The sequence below is a fragment of the Puma concolor genome, chromosome A2, assembly GCF_028749965.1.
Source record: "Puma concolor isolate L17-30 chromosome A2, mPumCon1.1.hap2, whole genome shotgun sequence".
NCBI classification, from domain to species: domain Eukaryota; kingdom Metazoa; phylum Chordata; class Mammalia; order Carnivora; family Felidae; genus Puma; species Puma concolor.
Window position 1 is genome coordinate 54,418,860 of NC_141668.1, and position 17,877 is coordinate 54,436,736.

At 39.2% G+C, this 17,877-nt stretch overlaps 1 protein-coding gene across 3 annotated transcripts in view; it reads left to right on the forward strand.

Moving 5' to 3' along the window:
- Positions 1 to 17,877, forward strand: part of IGF2BP3 (insulin like growth factor 2 mRNA binding protein 3) — a 153,382-nt gene that overhangs the window by 46,002 nt on the left and 89,503 nt on the right. For 2 of the 3 annotated variants that reach the window (XM_086694355.1, XM_086694346.1), the window contains exon 3: positions 2,359 to 2,407. The exons of the other annotated variant lie outside the window; for it this stretch is intronic. In XM_086694355.1, coding sequence (XP_086550481.1) covers positions 2,359 to 2,407 — 49 coding nt within the window. The remainder of the gene's footprint in view (positions 1 to 2,358; positions 2,408 to 17,877) is intronic. 3 annotated transcript variants of the gene reach the window in all.

Consider the following 17,877-nt stretch of genomic DNA (forward strand, 5'->3'; position numbering starts at 1 on the left):
CTACAGCAATATATAGCAATTGTGTAATCTGTGTATTACACATCTTAGTAGAGTATATTCTTAAAGGCTTTTATGGGAAATATAAAATTTATATATACAGAAGCAGAGAGAGCGCATGTGTCTTGCAGCTTTAACAATTAATAGCACATGAGTTACTATGAAAGAAATCCTAGGCTTAGCATTTCATGTGTAAATTCTGAGACTATGGTGGTAGTTGAAATTTTTTTCTCTTAAATTGACCTGCTGTCTTACCATCTCTATGGTGTATTGTCCCTGATGATTGTGCTTTGCTTTACGGTCCCATAAAAATAATTTAAAACTGCTTTTTCTTCTTCCTTAGTTTACAAACAGGATGTACCTGAGTTGGGTTAACTTACATGTTGTTTATAGTTCCCTAAGGGATAGGTGGTATCTGGTATTTGTTCTCGTGCTTTGAGGGGAATGCAGAGACAAAGGACTAGGTTATGAATCTGATCTTGTGGTTTGCTGTGGTACTTCAAAATAAGTGGGTTATTTGACCAGGAAGGAAACTTCTAATTTTAGAAGTTAAGTAATTTAATTATTTCACTTGATATGTTAAGCCCAGTTGCTAAACTTTTTCTTTTTCTTTTTTCTTTTTTTTTTTTTTTTAATACCTAGTTGACTATAAATTCCTTTCCCTTCTAAGGAGGTGATTTTGTGTGTGACACCTATGGTACAATCTCACATAATTGATATCTCTTCCTCCCTTCCTCCCTCTGACAACATTTAAAAAAGGGTAGAAGAAGAGAGGATATATACATTACAGTAAATATTGTATATAATCAATATTATGTGACCTACATATTTACATATGTGGGCATGTGAACTGAGGTCTTTTTTTTTTTTTTTTGGTATTACGATAAGAAAATTTAATGAATCAGAGTGGTTAATAATAATTACACATGCAATGAGTTAAGCAGTATCCAAACGATTTACATACATATAATACCAAAGAGTTTAATGGACAACACAAAGATACATATATGTAAGATGCTGAGACATTTACAATTGTGTTAGGTGTCAGCAAAACCATGTAGTAATATTTTGTATATATAACAAGTGAATATAAAGAATGCTAAATAACTCTAATAGCAAGTTTGAGTAGGTAAGGAGACAAATTGACAGCATTTTTGATGAATAAAGACATGATGCACATTTCCAAATGGCAGCCAAAATAACCTCACTTGGAAAGGTTTTAGGCCTAACAAAGTCCATAAACTTGATGAAGGCAGAAATCTTAAATATATTTTTGAGTATTATGCAATGACAATAGAAACCATCAATTTAAGTATAATCAAAAAGTAATACCTAGCTAAATGCATATTTCATTTAAGATCTTTTATATAACTACTAGCTAGAAAATTCAAACGACTTTTTCCTTAAGTTCTTATTTTAATTTGAGTTAGTTAACATACAGTGGTAAGGTCAGGATTTTAATGTTTTTTTTTGTACCATGGAGTCCTTTGGTAGCCTGAAAGTTAGGGATATCTTAGGATGTTTTTCAAGGCATAAAATACATAGGATGGTAGGAAGTTAATTATTTTGAAATACATTTAGTAAAATGTTAAAACTCATAGTTACAATATGTACTTAACATAGTAAGTTCTAGCAACATGTCTAAGTTTCACAGTAATGGGTGTAGATGATAAAGGTCTGCAACAAGTTATAGTGATACAAAAATATCTGATGTTAATGTCAAAATTACAAGTAGTGTGATTCTACTAAACTTACATGCCAACATTCATAATTAAAGGAGTGCTAAATTTCATGTAGGGGATAGTGAAAAAATAAATCAGTGGTTTTTACTCCCCCTCCACCCATCCAGATGTCCCAAATCTGTCTATGGTCCCCTTGGCTGTGATCTCAGATTAAGAACATTTGTAGTACGGCCCCATAAATTAAAAAAATTTTTAATGTTTATTTATTCTTGAGAGAGAGAGAGTGAGCACAAGCAGGGGAGGGGCAGAGAGAAAGGGAGACAGAATCTGAAGCAGGCTCCAGGCTCCCGAGCTGTCAGCACAGAGCATAATGCCGGGCTTGAACTCCCCAACTGTGAGATCATGACCTGAGTTGAAGTTGGAAACCGACTGAGCCACCCAGGCGCCCCAGTGTGGCTTTTAAAATAAGCTGTAATAATCCAATGCTGCTGGATCTCCAAATGGTCTCAGTATGCATCCTGTGATTAACTTTGTCTCCTTTTTCCTTCTTTGGTTGTGTTTTCTTACTGCGTATTGCCTTGTAGTTAATGTAAATATTTTAAAGCATCCATGGTGGCTATTAATGTCTTTGGCTTTCATACTCTTTTTTCTTTTATAAAACATTTTAATTCTTCTGCAGGATCCGGAAACTTCAGATAAGGAATATTCCGCCTCACTTACAGTGGGAGGTAAGAATTTCTATATTTAAAGTTAAGATTTCTGTATTTAAGCTTATTGTTTTTAGTTTTTCGAAGGGTTTTTCTTGTTCCCTCAACTCTGGGTTGTGCTAAAACACAAAATTCTCTCTTGTGTATGTCTTGCTGTGGGCTTTTCTCTGCAGGAGCATAGTGTCTCTCTTAAAAATCTGCTCATTAAAATAAAAAAAAAAATCTGCTCTTTGATATACTTTAATGGGGTAGTTTTCCTCATTCAGTCCCATCCTAACAGAATCTTGTTTGGGATCTTTCTGATGAGTTCGCCAGTTATATTTAAATATGAACTTCCCTCCTTGGCACATTTTTTAAAGACACCTACCTGCTATTTATACTTTATTTTAAAATGTGAGCTCAGCTTTCTTTTGCTCGGATGGTGGCACTGTAGTAACTGTATAAACAAACCATTTAGCACAGTTGAATAGCCAGTGTCCGTAATTTCCAAAGGATAATAATGACGTCATGGTGAGAATTTGAGATATCACTGGTTGAAGAAATAAAATGTCTTTTGACTCTTGCTGATGATGGAACCTGAAAGTTCTTAAAATTTATTTGGGAGAGATGGTGCAGGGAAAACTCCTCAGCTTGCATGTATTTTTAATATAAAAACAAAGAGTAACTAGCTTTGTGTGTTTCATATTAGTTTTCTGAAATGACATTTGATGAGTCAGTCACTAAACCAGAACCTTCACCAAAATGCAAAGGATGGTTGAAAGGTTTCTTTTATGGTCAATTAAGGTGTGTTGGTCTGAGGTATGATTCGTCCAATGTCTCAGTTGGTAACAAATCATTTATGCTCATGATATTTTATACAGCATTTATTTTCAGAACAATATAATTGGGTTTAAACTTTGCTGGAAGAGGTGGTTCTTAGATATATACTGAATATTTTCCAAGTTATATAATGTATAGAAAGTATATTTTTGTAGATGGAAACAGTGACTTTTAAGATTAAACCTAATGGATTTTCCTGTTTTAGATTAACATTGGTTTAGGAACTTGAGTAGCTTGGAGCATGGGTACCCAAATCAAGTGTCATGGTAATCAAGATTACTGATTGGATCCCCTTATTTTAACATGGGCCATGTTAAATATGAGTTTCTGTTTGAGAACTAAATCTAGTGTAGCTTTCAATGAAATCGTCAAAATGGTAGTCGTCAATTTTAAGTGAGTGAATATTGGCGTACTAGCACATCAGCTGTAGGCAAGTGGCAGTTCATTCATAAGATCTCTTCAAATTTAGATTACAGTGACTTCTGAAGCATTTACTTTATTGTATTTTTGGTGGCTTCTCAAGCTTTTAGTTTACTGTATTATTTCTCATTCTGGATAAAATTTAATTTATGAGAATAAATCTTTATTTGCCATGTACAACTTTTTCTTTTATATTTCATTTTATCCTCCCACTAATCTTTTGAGGTAAGGTGAAATTGGAGATGTTAACTCCATTTTCAGATGGATAAATATGGGCACAGGATTCAAAGAATTAAGTAGGAATGAATACTAAATTGTAAGCATGGAAGTAGACTTTGAAACTCTTGACTTTTGACCTCTTACATTTTTTAAAAATGGTTGAAATACTGATAAAACCAATTTGGTGAGGAATAGAATGAGTTATTGTGATGTTTCCTTTCCTTGAAGACTTGAATGAACACCATCTGTTACTTCCTTTTTGAGATGAGTCACTTTTTATAACGTTTTATTTGTACATACTGAGTATGGTGTCTGTCTTGTGCCAAAGCCTTATTGTAGGCAGTGATAATTTTGGATTTAAAAGTCCAGATTGCCTTTATAATGGAGGGGTTAAACTTTGAATCCACTCATTAATCTTAGTTTCACTGATAATGGAATGGCCAGATGTTGCGTACTTCCTGATTTGATGAAATAGCAAATACACAGAAACACGGGTGAAATATTCTTGTCTAAAAAAATAGAGATTTGACTGTATTCAATTTCAGTCTAACTTTGAATTACCAAAACTAGAGAGGATAGAGGCACAACTTTAAATGATGCCACGAAGAAACAACTAGTCAAGCCCGGAATGTGAGACATTCCACAGGACAAAAGAGACTGTTCTACTAGTCAAACAATGGCATGTTAAAACGGAAGGCAACTGGTAAGGAATAAGTCTTAAAAGGATAACAAAAAAGCAAGTATATACTTAGAATTAAGTGATTGGTGAATCATATAAAGAGTCCCTTCAAGCAGTGTGAAGTATTTAGAAAAGCCTTAGTTTTTTTTGTAGGTGGCCTTTGGGGTCAGACTTGGAATTGTATCCTAGCTTCACTACTTTATAGTTGTGTGATCTCTGAGCAGGTTTTTCTGAGCCTCATTTTCCTAATTTCTAACATCAGGATGAGGATAGTAGCCACCTCATTGGGTTGCTGTAAACCTTTATAGGTTGATGTACACTAAAGCCCTTAAAAAGTGCTTGATATGTGTAAATGCACACTACGTTTTAGCTTAGGAAATGAACAACAAATTCACCTCCTCTTAACCTTGAGTTCTGGTGCTTATCTCGGTCAGGTCCAGGCTGGAGCCAGCAAACGCTAGGTATTTCATCAGGGGAAATTTAATGTAAAGAATTACACAGGTGCTGGAAGACTGCAAGGGAAAAAAGAGGATCCAGAGGCGGTGGCTGCAGGGAGTAGTTACCATCCTGAAGGCTGAGGTGTCGAAGCAAGAAGTTGAGATGATTAGATCTTTGTAACTTGGAAAGAGAGCCCTGAGTAGTTGAGACTGTGAACAAGGGTTGTAGCTGCTCCCTGGCATAGGGGAGAAAGAAGGGAGGTGAGAAAGCTGGTTTTAGGAGTGCCCATGGCATTTAGAGACTGAAACCCACTGCTGATACGAACTGCTGACAAATGGGGGAAGAGCCTGTCTTATCTCCTCCATTGTCTTCCAGTCTGTGAAGCTAACAGAACCATAGGCAAAGGAGTGCTTTTGTTTTTATTTGTTTTTAATTTTTTTTTAATGTTTGTTTATTTTTGAGAGAGAGAGAGAGAGAGAGAGAGTGTGTGTGAGCGGGAGAGGAGCAGAGAGAGAGGGAGACACAGAATCCAAAGCAGACTCCAGGCTATGAGCTGTCAGCACAAAGCCTGACACAGGGCTCGAACCCCCAAACTAAGATCATGACCTGAGCCGAAGCTGGACACTCAACCAACTGAGCCACCTGGGTGCCCAAAAGGAGTGCTTTTAAAGAGTGCAGAGTCCTAAGCTCAGCATTGAAATGTTGAAAGATGGACCTGGAACCAAGAGCTTAATATCCAGCCAGAGTTCTAACCCACAAGTGAAATTCCACCCCTGTTCTGCCAGTCCTGTTGTAAGCCATTTTCTGTGAGGTCACTGCAGAGGTGACAGAATCTGGGACCTTGGTAGAAACACTGGATGTGATGCTCTGTGGCATTTTATTAAATCCGTTGCTGGATCGTTAATTATTTTATTCCATTATGACTTTTTTTAATATTTGTGTTCGTGTATTGTTTATTTTTTCTTTATATTGCCATATACTGAATGATCAGAAGGGGATTCCTTTCAAGTTCTCTGTATAGTGCATCTTGCATCCTGGGTATGCCAGGCAGAGGTTAAATGGTTTCTAACTATGTAGTTATGGTTAATGATAAAGCACTTAGGGGCCCTGGATTGGCCAACTGTTTGACTGCTTAAGTGTTTTTGGCAGATAAAAATATGAGGAAACTAACTTTGTGAAGGACCTACTGCTGGAGAATTAGGTGGTTTTGTTTTCCCCCCAGTATGTGGAATGTAGCAGTAGAAGGGAAATAGAAGAAAATTTTGTTTCTCCACCTCCCATCCCCTTGCTTTTGAGATACTTGGAAGATTTTTGGTGTGACCAAAATGCTAGAAGGGCCACATCTACAAAGAGTCCTGATGGCCTACAGGCCTGGGTCCTCAGATGCCCAGAGGGACGTGGACATGAGTGCTAAGGATTTGAGGGGATGCCTTCTTGGACAAACAGCATGGAGGTGTGGGATTGTTCGAGTCCCAGCAGAACCCCGGACTTTAAAAGCCTTTGAGAACACTCGGTTTCTTCTTACTCAATGTCTCAGATGGGCCCCATTTCCTAAATTTAAAGAATGTCTTTCTGCATTTAAAAAAAAAATTGCCAAAGCCTCAGGAAAGGACTTTTCAAGGAGAATTTTTTCCAGTTTCATTGTCTTGCTACTTTCCAATCTAAATAATCAAAATTCCTAATAAGTACTCACAGAACTCCAAAAAGGAGTACCTTCTCTGAAAGAAATGTAAGACTCAATAATTATGTAAATGAAATGTTTTAAAGGTTGAGTTAGGTTCTCATTTTTGGGTTGGGCAGTAATAGTAGAATGATGTTCCCAGAGTTACTGGTTTACTGTCTGGGAAAACAGTCTGAGCTACAGTTAGTTGTCTTCATCTGAGGTGTTGTACATGACGATGCCCTGACATTGGCCATGACTGAAGACACTGTATTTTCTAAGGCAAAGATTTGAATATGTATGTGGTCTGTCAAATACTTAGCAGGATTGCATACTTTGAAATCACAGTCTTGGTAGAAAATCCAGAATGTATGCTGGCTTTTACCTCAGGGATTGGATATCCAGTTTTTCCTGGACTTAACTGAGCTGGGAAGATGAGTATCTTGAGAAGAAACTAAAGAGATTTCCACAGTGTAAGGTCTGTTTTTGCCATGTGTGTAGTCTGGTGTGATTGAATAAAGGAAGCAGAAGCTGTCTCGCAGGCTAAACATAGGGGATTAAAGGGAGTTTCTTTATAACTAAAAGCATCCTGCATTTGCATCCAGTCTTCTGACATTTATGAGTTGATCTCAGGTTCTTGACATGAAAAACAAGTAACTATTATACTAAAAATGAAAAACCAAAGGTGTAAGTTGGAATATGCAGCATAAAATACTGTTTGGTTTTCTTCTCCGAGCAGAGTTCTTAATTTTATCTTTCAGAGGTCTTTGTGGTGCTTCATATGAGCTTGAAGCAATTTTTTGGAAGTGAGTGTAGCTTGTAAGAAATCTTAGGAGGCTCTGCTTTTGTAGGGCCACAGCACTGCCTTAACAGAACACTCTACTGTTTGGCTAGTTTGTTTTGAGCCTCATTCCTAGTGACCAGCTTTGGAAAGTTGACTTCTAGGGTAATAGGGAATGTTAGAACTTTATAGGCTTCCTTCACGATGAAAAGAAGTTTATTCCTTTGTAGTTGGGTGGTGGGGAGTGTTGGGTTAATAGTAAGATATAGTAGGAGGATGTAGCAGAACTTCGAATAAATTACATTCATGTTAGCAGTGTCTATTGTGTGGTAGAAGGGCTAAAGCTTTAGAGAGATGCCTGCATTTCAGACCACAATGAAAGACCTACTCTACTATAAACAAGGTAGAAACCTCAGAAAATGGACCTTTTGTGAGCTGAAGCAAGTACTACAGAATGGAGAAATTCACATTGCACTTAGAAGAATGCTTAATGGAGGCAAGTTGTAGAGTCAGAAATTTCCATAAGATTAGCTTCCATTAGCTTTGTAAAGCTAGTAACATCTCAGTGAAGTCTGTTACTTTCTTTCCGTATGGACTCTGAATGTAGTAAGAAAGAATGATTACAGGAGGACACCTTGGCTGTTCTACTAGGAAGTAGAAATAGCAATATTGTTAAGCTAGGCTCTAGCAAAAGGGAAACCAAAGGAGTCTTCATTGAGAAAGAAAAAAAGAAGTAAGCAAGAAAGTAGTGATGCCATGTTATCTAGTCTGGGAGGAAGACAACAAAACTATAGCATATTTACCTAAAATTGTTCAAAAAGAGCCCTTATAGTAAGCCTTGGATGAATGTGTCCTGAGAATTGGAAGACTGTCTTGGAGATGGAGGGAGGTGGGATGACTTCCAAGTAAAGAGATTTAGGCCAAGGCCCTGGATGGAGTCAGTCAGGCAAAGTCCCTGGTGGATGTGTTTAGCAGAAGGAATTGTGATTCATCTTCATATGTCCAAGTGCTGATGTGTGTTTGGTGCTCTGGTCAGATGGTGTTTGGTCCATGGTGAATACGTGAATTAATGATGAGCAGAAATTGGATGAGACCAAAGCATTTAAGTATAATTGACAATGAAAAGCTAACAATACAAGATACTCAAACAGAAAAATACCTCTCTAGACACAGTGGGGTTGACATTAGCCATGAACTGAAGGAAAAGTCACAGGAGGTGTTGATGTTGATTATTACAAATAACCCATTTAAATGTTGGCTTTTGCAGCAGATATCTTAGCGTTGTAAATAAAGTAGTAGTAGATAAGCAGTGTTCTCTTGGTAGGTGATTTTCAGGCTTTTCTCTTTTCTTCAAAGCACATGGTATGGCAGAATCCTGGTGTACAGATATAAAGACCGAGCTTTTCAAAGCTGGCATAGAACCTTGTCTGCTGGTTTCCTCTTTGGCCCCTGGGGAAGTTTTGTGGGACTGTTTGAAAATCACTATGACAATTAGTATGAACAGTTGTTAGAGCTAGTTGATCTCTACCAAATTTTGAAGGACCAGAAGAGGCAAGTGGAGACCGTTGACACAGGTGATCTTTTTTCACCACAGCCTGACTCTGAGCACTAGCCTATAAATAGCTGACACTTATTGAACACTTACGTGGTAGGTGCTGAATTAACCCGTTTTATCTTCACAACAGTCCCATGTCCCCACTTTACAGATGAGGCAGCTGAGGTACAGAGAGGTGAAGTAACTTGCCCAGGGTCACGCAACTGGAAAGTGGTAGAGTTTCTGCTCTTAATCAGGTTACTCAAACAGAACACTTCCCCCAAAAGGTAAGTTTCTCTTTCTTACAATTATCATCATTTATTTGCTTTCCGCATGCCTCTGAAAGTGTGATAGTGAACTCAATAGAAAAAGGATTCTACCAGGCTTGGAGGAAATATATGGTGATGAGTGATGAATGGGGTTGAACGGCTTATTTGAAGAAGTTACAGGTAAACTTTTAGAGAACCGTGGACAGCGGCGTTCTTTATGCATCAGTGCTCTGGGATGGGTTGGACTTGGCCTCATTAGAAATGACTTGGTGTGAGAGGCACGCAGGGAAATGTTACAGGCATACAGGCAGAGTTAACCTATTGCCTGTATATGAACAGTATTTGAGGCAAGTATTTCTGGTCCCAAGGTTCTACCTCCCTGTGTTTACAAATGTCCGTGCACTATGTTGCTTGAACTTGTGTCCTGTGCTTCCATGGATCTTCTGAGATGGTTATCTCAAAGGTTTCCAGGCCCTTTATTTAAACCTTTATTTAAAGGTTTATTTAAATAATAAATTAAACCTTTATTTAAACAATATCAAAAATAAAAATAGGCTAGTATGATAAGGCACCACGTTTTCTGACCTCAGGGTCTTTGTATGTGCTATTTCCTCTGCTAGGACAGTCTTCACTGGACTCAATTTTACTTATTCTTAGACTTGTGTTCCCAAATTCTGCTGTGCGTTAGAATTATCTAGAGAGCTTTAAAAGAATTTTGATGCCCAGACTTGATACCCAGTGTCAGCCATTGTTAATATATGGTGAGCCAGTCCTGTTTTGTTGATAGCTCTGCTCTCTTCACCCTTTTCCAGATTATTTTGAAGCTAGACATGATGTGATTTCATTTAGTAAATACTACAATATGTATCTCCAAAAGATAATGTCTCTCTATTAGTTGACTAGGGCTGCTGTAACAAAATAACCACAAATTGCGGGACTTAACAGAAACTTTTAATGTCACAGTTCTGGAGGCTAGAAGTCTAACAAGGTGTTAGTGCACTTGTATTCTTGGGAGTGCTGTTAGGGAAGCATCTGTTCAAGGCTTCTCTCTTCTAGTAGTTCCCTGGCTTGTGGTGGTGAAACTTCAATCTTCATGTGCTATTTTCGCTGTGGGTATGTCTGCGTTCAAATTTCTCTTTTTTAGTATTTTATTTATTTATTTTTTCAATAATGACATGATTGTCATTTATTTATTTATTATTTTATTTTATTTTTTAAATTTACGTCCAAGTTAGCATATAGTGCAACAATGATTTTAGGAGTAGATTCCTTAGTGCCCCTTACCCATTTAGCCCATCCCCCCTCCCACAACCCCTCCAGTAACCCTCTGTCTGTTCTCCATATTTAAGAGTCTCTTATGCTTTGTCCCCCTCCCTGTTTTTATATTATTTTTGTTTCCCTTCCCTTATGTTCATCTGTTTGGTCTCTTAAAGTCCTCATATGAGTGAAGTCATATATTGTTTGTCTTTCTGTGACTAATTTCACTTAGCATAATACCCTCTAGTTCCATCAGTGTAGTTGCAAATGGCAGGATTTCATTCTTTTTGATTGCTGAGTAATACTCCTGTGTTTGTGTGTGTGTGTGTGTGTGTACACACCACATCTTCTTTATCCATTCATCCATTGATGGACATTTGGGCTCTTTCCATACTTTGGCTATTGTCGATAGTGCTGCTATAAACATTGGGGTGCGTGTGCCCCTTTGAAACAGCATAACTGTATCCCTTGTAGTGCAAGTAATTTCTCTTTTTTCAAAAAGTTTATTTATTTATCTTGAGAGAGAGATAGTGGGACAGGGGCAGAGAGGGAAGGAGAGAGAAAATCCCAAGCAGGTTCTGCACTGTCCATGCAGAGCCTGATATGGGGCTCAAACTCACAAACCATGAGATCATGACCTGAACCAAAATCAGATACTTAACTGATTGAACCACCCAGACGCCCCCAAATTTCTCCTTTTACACCAGTTCTATTGGGTTAGGATCCGCCCTAATGACCTCATTTTTTTTGTTGTTGTTGTTCTGTTTCGTTTTGAGTAAGCTATGCCCAATGTGGGGCATGAACTCATGACCCTGGAGATCAAGAGTCACATGCTCTACTGACTGAGTCAGCCAGGTGTCCCCTAATGACCTAATTTTAACTTGATCTCTATAAAGATGTGGTCTCTAAATATGGTTACAGTCTGAGGTACTGGGAGTTAAGACTTCATCATATGAGTTTTGAGGATACACATTTTAACCCATAAGAGTCTCTTAAAAATTCACATACTAAATTTATAGTAACTGTAATATCCGATACAAATCTAATCATTTGTATTTAATTATGTCAATTTCTAAAAGGTTTGTTTGAATCAAGGTCTAAGCAAGACTTTTTTTTTTTTTATGTTTGTTTATTTTTGAGAGAGACCAACAGGCAGAGAGAGAGGGAGACAGAAAATCTCAAGCAGGCTCTGCCGTCAGTGCAGCACCCTGTGTGGGACTCAAACTTGTGAGTCGCAAGATTGAGCCCTGAGCCAGAATCAAGGGTTGGATGCTTAACCGACTAAGCCACCCAGGTGCCCCTAAACAAGATCTTTTTTAAGACATTTAATCAGTAGGACCTCCCTCTCCCCTTTTTTTGGTGTTGTGTATTTGTGGAAGTTGACTTACTCTGCAGAAAGTTACACATTTGTATTTTGCTGAACCACATCCGTGTGTGATCCCTTACGATGTTCCTTTGACCCTTATGGACTTGGATTAGATGTAAGTTCAGTTTTTTCTTTAGACAAAATGAAATAATAGGTGGTTATGTATTCTTCCATTAGGAGGTATATAATGTCTGTCTCTATGATATGACATGCCATTTGATCGTTGCTTAGATTCATTATTGTGTGGTCATAGGATGGTGACATTTTAATTCTACAGTTGCTTCATTTATTTATTGGAATGCCTTTGTAGACTTGTTGTCATCAGTTTTTTGATCACCCTGACACAAAGTCCCTATAAGAGAGACAGGAAAAATACTTAGTTCTTCCATTTATTTTCTCTTATAAAATATGGGAGCCTTGGTGACCACTGAGGATTTTTGTTTTTACCAATGAGTTTTTTTGAGCTCATGGGTTTAAACATATTTGGGTTTCAAAATTATTGGACTCATTCATATGGACACTCGTATTATTCTAGTCCCGAGAGACTTGAAAATGCTTTGGGACCATGCCAGTGTCCTTTCAATGCTATCTCAATAGTCTTCCTTGACTTGGGATTCAAGAACCCCTGGTTCATTTTGTATGTTTTCTGCTCCACAGTCTGGAATCATCCCTTTCTCTCAGGAGCCTGGTTCCTTGGGAAGTGGTGTTGAGAGACCACAGAACGATCATGCCCCTCTTGGGACCAGAGTCACTGGCCTTTGCTTCATTGATCATTTTGTTTATAACATTTATGCTTTCAGTTCCTTTCCCTGAAGGTTTTAGTTATAGCCACTCTTCTGTGCCCTGACATATGTTTTTCCATTCCTAAATGTGAACATTTCTCTGTGATTTACTCTTGTTTTTTCTTAGAAATTCTACTTGTTTCTACCTGTTGCTTTGCTGCTTGCTTGGAAGCAAACATGGCCTGGAATATGCTTTGAATTTAAGGTGTCTATAACTGAGTTTCTTTCCTTCTCAAATCATTTCTTGGCTTTCTCTGTGAATTTTAATACTGCTCAAGGCTTGGTCTTGTGGTCACCTTTGTTCTCTCTCCCTTTTGCTTTCTGGCCATAGGACACTGAGTGTCCATAGTCTCTTGTCCCTTCCCACCCCGCAATGCTTCCTTTGGTGTTCTTTCCTGTACCAATGGCCACCACCCTGTAGAGGATCCAGTCCTAAGTCAACCGTTATAAAGCATCTTACCATGTATAAATGGAGAAAACCAGAATGTAGGTACAGCCACCCTCTGAGGTCTGACCATGAGGGCTCCTGCGTTGTGTTCTCAAGCTTTAAAGCTATCTTTAGAAGTGCCTGAGCACTAATTTTAGGATTCAGTGTTAGTGCCAAGTTGTGAAGTTGCTCTTTCAGTTTCATAATCTGCAAATGAGTCCTGAAACTTTGCAGATGAAAACAATTGGTCTTTCTGTTTCAGTCCTATTAAACTACCAACAGCCACAAACAGATCGTTCATGGTTGTAAACAGGAAAGGTTGTAAAGAGAGTCTTTGGTTTCAGTACTATTCACTTGCAGTCCTGGCAGATCCAAGAAGGAATAATTAGTAAATAAATCTCTTTCATTTATTTGGGTTTCAGGCAGAGCTTTCTACATGATTACCATACTGCTTCACAGTTCAGTTTGGTGATTAGGAATAAGTGTGATCCTATGAATAAAGACTGAGGAAAAGAAGTTAACTACTAGGGGTAGGAGATAAGGCAAGAGTTATCCAAACTTCAGTGCTTTATGACCACACAGCTAAATAAACAAAGTAACTTTTACAAAGCCTATTTAAAAACTATAACCTTTTTTTCTTTTTGCATGGGATTGATAGATCTTTATGTTCTAAACCCTCAGGAGCCCTCAAAATACCCATATCCTTGCTGTTTTCTGTGCTAGTTGGTACCCTGAATGTGAGCTAAGAAGTTGTCAGCTGGGGTGCCTGGGTGGCTCAGTCGGTTAAGCGTCCGACTTCAGCTCAGGTCACGATCTCGCGGTCCCTGAGTTCGAACCCCGTGTCAGGCTCTGGGCTGATGGCTCAGAGCCTGGAGCCTGCTTCCGATTCTGTGTCTCCCTCTCTCTCTGCCCCTCCCCCGTTCATGCTCTGTCTCAAAAATAAATAAAAAAGTGAAAAAAAAATTTTTTTTTAAATAAAAAAGAAGTTGTCAGCTGAAGAATGCTGAGAGAAGGAGGTATGTGTCGTCATTACTTGAACACTTCTAATACCAAATAAATGGTGTCTCTTCCAATACCACTTCTCCTAACTCTTCAATACCAATGAAGTGTACCACAACTCCAGGTTAAGGGATTCGTCTAATAGGACAGCTTCCGCTTCTTTTTTTTTTTTTAACGTTTATTTATTTTTGAGACAGAGACAGAGCATGAACGGGGGAGGGGCAGAGAGAGAGGGAGACACAGAATCTGAAACAGGCTCCAGGCTCCGAGCAGTCAGGACAGAGCCCGACGCGGGGCTCAAACTCACGGACCATGAGATCATGACCTGAGCTGAAGTCGGACGCTTAACTGACTGAGCCACCCAGGCGCCCCAAGGACAGCTTCCACTTGTGATGCCAGATGCAATGGGATGCCCAGGTTGTTTACACTTATGCCTGATGACAAATTTGGAGGGTATCACAGTGGCATGCCCTCCCCCACCCCGATAATTCACTAGAATGGCTCACAGAACTCAGGAAAGCACTTCACTTACTATCATCAGTTTATTATAGAGGATACAGCTCAAGAAATGGAAGAAATGCATAGGGCAAGATAGGGGGAAAGGGTTGCAGAGCTAACATGCTCTCTCCAGGTGTGCTTGGAACCCATTTTTTGGGGGGTTTTTATGGAGGCTTCATTACATGGGCATGCTTGATTGAATTAATCACTCAGGCCCATGATTCAGTCTCGAGCACTTCTCTTCTTTGCAGTGACTGGGGGAGTGGGGCTTATAAGTTGTAACAACCCAATCATGCCTTGGTCTCTGTGGTGACCAACCCCCATCCTAAAGCTGTCTAGGAGTACACCAAGAGTTGCCTCATCAGAACAAAAGACACTTTGATCACTCGTATCATTTAGGAAACACTAAGGGATTTAGAAACTCTGTGTCAAGAACCAGGGACAAAGACCAAATTGTGTGTGTGTGTGTGTGTGTGTGTGTATTTTTTTAGTTACTTGAGAGAGGGGGTGAGTGCACATGAGAGGGGAGAGACAGAATCCCAAGCAGGCTCCATGCTTGCAGTCCGATGAGGGGTTGGTTCGGTCCCACTTACCCTGAGATCATGACCTGAGCTGAAATCAAGAGTCAGATGCTTAGCAGACTGAGCCACCCCGGCACCCCCAAATATATTTCTTATGCCTCAGGAGACTGTCGTGTCTTCAGTCCCTGGCATCGCTTGACACAAAACTTTTCAAAGAATGAATGGTCGAATAAGAAGTCTAATGGTAACCATGTAATTTATTCAAGAGGTGTGTTCAGGTGATTTAGAAGGAAGCATTCATAAATCAAATAGATTACCACGTAGCATGAGTTGAAAAAAGAGGCCAAAAGAAATGATCTGTGGTGAGATGAAAGTGGTTAAAAGCCATATGTCAGTGTCCTGTACAGCACTTTGGGCCCCTTCCCCTTCCTAACCTTTCTTCCCCTCTTGCTTTCTCTGTACTGTTAGTGGTTTACTTATAAAGGATGCAAATCAGGGTATGCCACAGAGCTTCTCCCCCTCGCATTCTCTTCTCCTCAGCTTTCTGTTTTAATTACTTTTGGTGAAAACACAGAAATATGTTTTTTTTTTTTTTTTAATTTTTTTTTTTTTTCAAACGTTTATTTATTTTTGGGACAGAGAGAGACAGAGCATGAACGGGGGAGGGGCAGAGAGAAAGGGAGACACAGAATCGGAAACAGGCTCCAGGCTCTGAGCCATCAGCCCAGAGCCTGACGCGGGGCTCGAACTCCCGGACCGCGAGATCGTGACCTGGCTGAAGTCGGACGCTTAACCGACTGCGCCACCCAGGCGCCCCATGAAATATGTTTAAACAAAGCAAAATTTTAAGTTTTTACTTAAGTAATTTACCATGTTAATTTACCATATTTAGGTTTTCACTGCTTATAAAGGTAATTAAGCAGACTGCAGTGGAACTGAATCAAATGTGAATTTGGGTCTGTTAACGCCATGATGTAAACTATAGTGTAATCAGGGGTGCCTGGCTGGCTGAGTGAGTAGAGGATGTGACTCTTGATCTTGGGTTCGTGAGTTCCAGCCCCATGTTAAACCTAGAGCTTCCTACCTTCCACGTATTCTCTTTGAAGTGTCTGGTTAAGTCTTTAGCTGTTTACTGGGTTGCTATCTTATTGGGTTTTCAGAGTTTTTCATATGTTATGGATAAAAATCCGTAGTCAAATATGATTTACAGATATTTTCTCCTAGTGACTAATTGTCCATTTTCTTACCATTGTTACATCAAAAAAATTTAAATTTTTAATGAAGTTCAATTTATTGATTTTTACCACCTTTTTATGGATAGTACTTTTGGTGTCTTGTCTAAAACTCTGTCTAAATCCAGGTTATGGGGGCGCCTGGGTGGCGCAGTCGGTTAAGCGTCCGACTTCAGCCAGGTCACAATCTCGCGGTCCGTGAGTTCGAGCCCCGCGTCGGGCTCTGGGCTGATGGCTCAGAGCCTGGAGCCTGTTTCTGATTCTGTGTCTCCCTCTCTCTCTGCCCCTCCCCCGTTCATGCTCTGTCTCTCTCTGTCCCAAAAATAAATAAACGTTGAAAAAAAAATTTTTTTTAAATCCAGGTTACGAATGTTGTCTCCTGTGGTAAAGTTTTACACTTAGATCTATGATGCTTTATTTTGAGAGAGCAGGAAGGGGCAGAGAGAGAGAGAGAGAGAGAGAGAGAAACCCAAGAAGGCTCCATGCTGTCAGCACAGTGCCTGATGTGGGGCTCGAACTCATAAACGGTGAGATCATGACCTGAGCCGAAATCAAGAGTCAGACACTTAACCGACTGTGCCCCCCAGGAGCCCCTTGAGTTAATTTTTTAAAATATTTATTTATTTTGAGAGAGAAACAGAAAATGAGTGAGCAGGAGAGGGGCGGATAGAGAGGGAGAGAAAATTGTAAGCAGGAGCAGTTTGCACAGAGCCTGATGTGGGGTTCCATCCCAAGGATCGTGAGATCATGACCCTAGCCGATAACAAGAGTTGGTTGCCTAACCAACTGAGCCACCCAGGCGCCCCTATCCTTTTTCAAAATTGTTGTAGTAGTGCTAGTTACTCTGCCTTTACGTATGTATTTTAGAACAAGGAAGTCTATGTATCTACACAAAAATCCTGCTTGGAGCAATCAGATCCTATATGTTTTTTGTGAGAGTCATACTTACGTGTTTAAATTTGGGGAGGGGTCTTGTATCATTGTATATGGTTTTTAATTTTTTCATTTGAAAAAATTTAATTTTTATTTTTGAGAGAGAGAGAGAGCTCGCGCGTGGGGAAGGGGCAGACAGAGATGGAGACAGAATCTGAAGCAGGCTCCAGGCTACTTTAATGGTAGTAAAATACACATAAAAATGGTCATATAACCATTTTTAAGTGTATAGTTCAGTAGTGTTAAGTGTATTCACATTGTTGTGCAACCAATCTCCAGAGCTGTTTCATCTTGCGAAACTAAAACTCTGTACCCATTAAACAACTCCCCATTTTTCCCTTTCTCCAGCCCCTGACAACCGCCTATCTTTCTGTTTCTGTGAATTTAACCACTCCAGATACCTCACCTGAGTGGAACCATACAGTATTTACCTTTTTGTGACTGACTTATTTTACTTAGTGTGCCTTCAGGGTTCATCTAGGTTGTGGAATGTGTCAGAATTTCCTTTTGAAGTCTAAATAACATTCTATTGTGTGTATATACCATATTTTATTCATTCATCTGTTGATGGATACTCGTATGGCTTCCACTTTTTGGCTATTTTGACTATGAGGCTGCTATGAACCTAAGTGTACAAATATCTCTTTGAGACCTTGC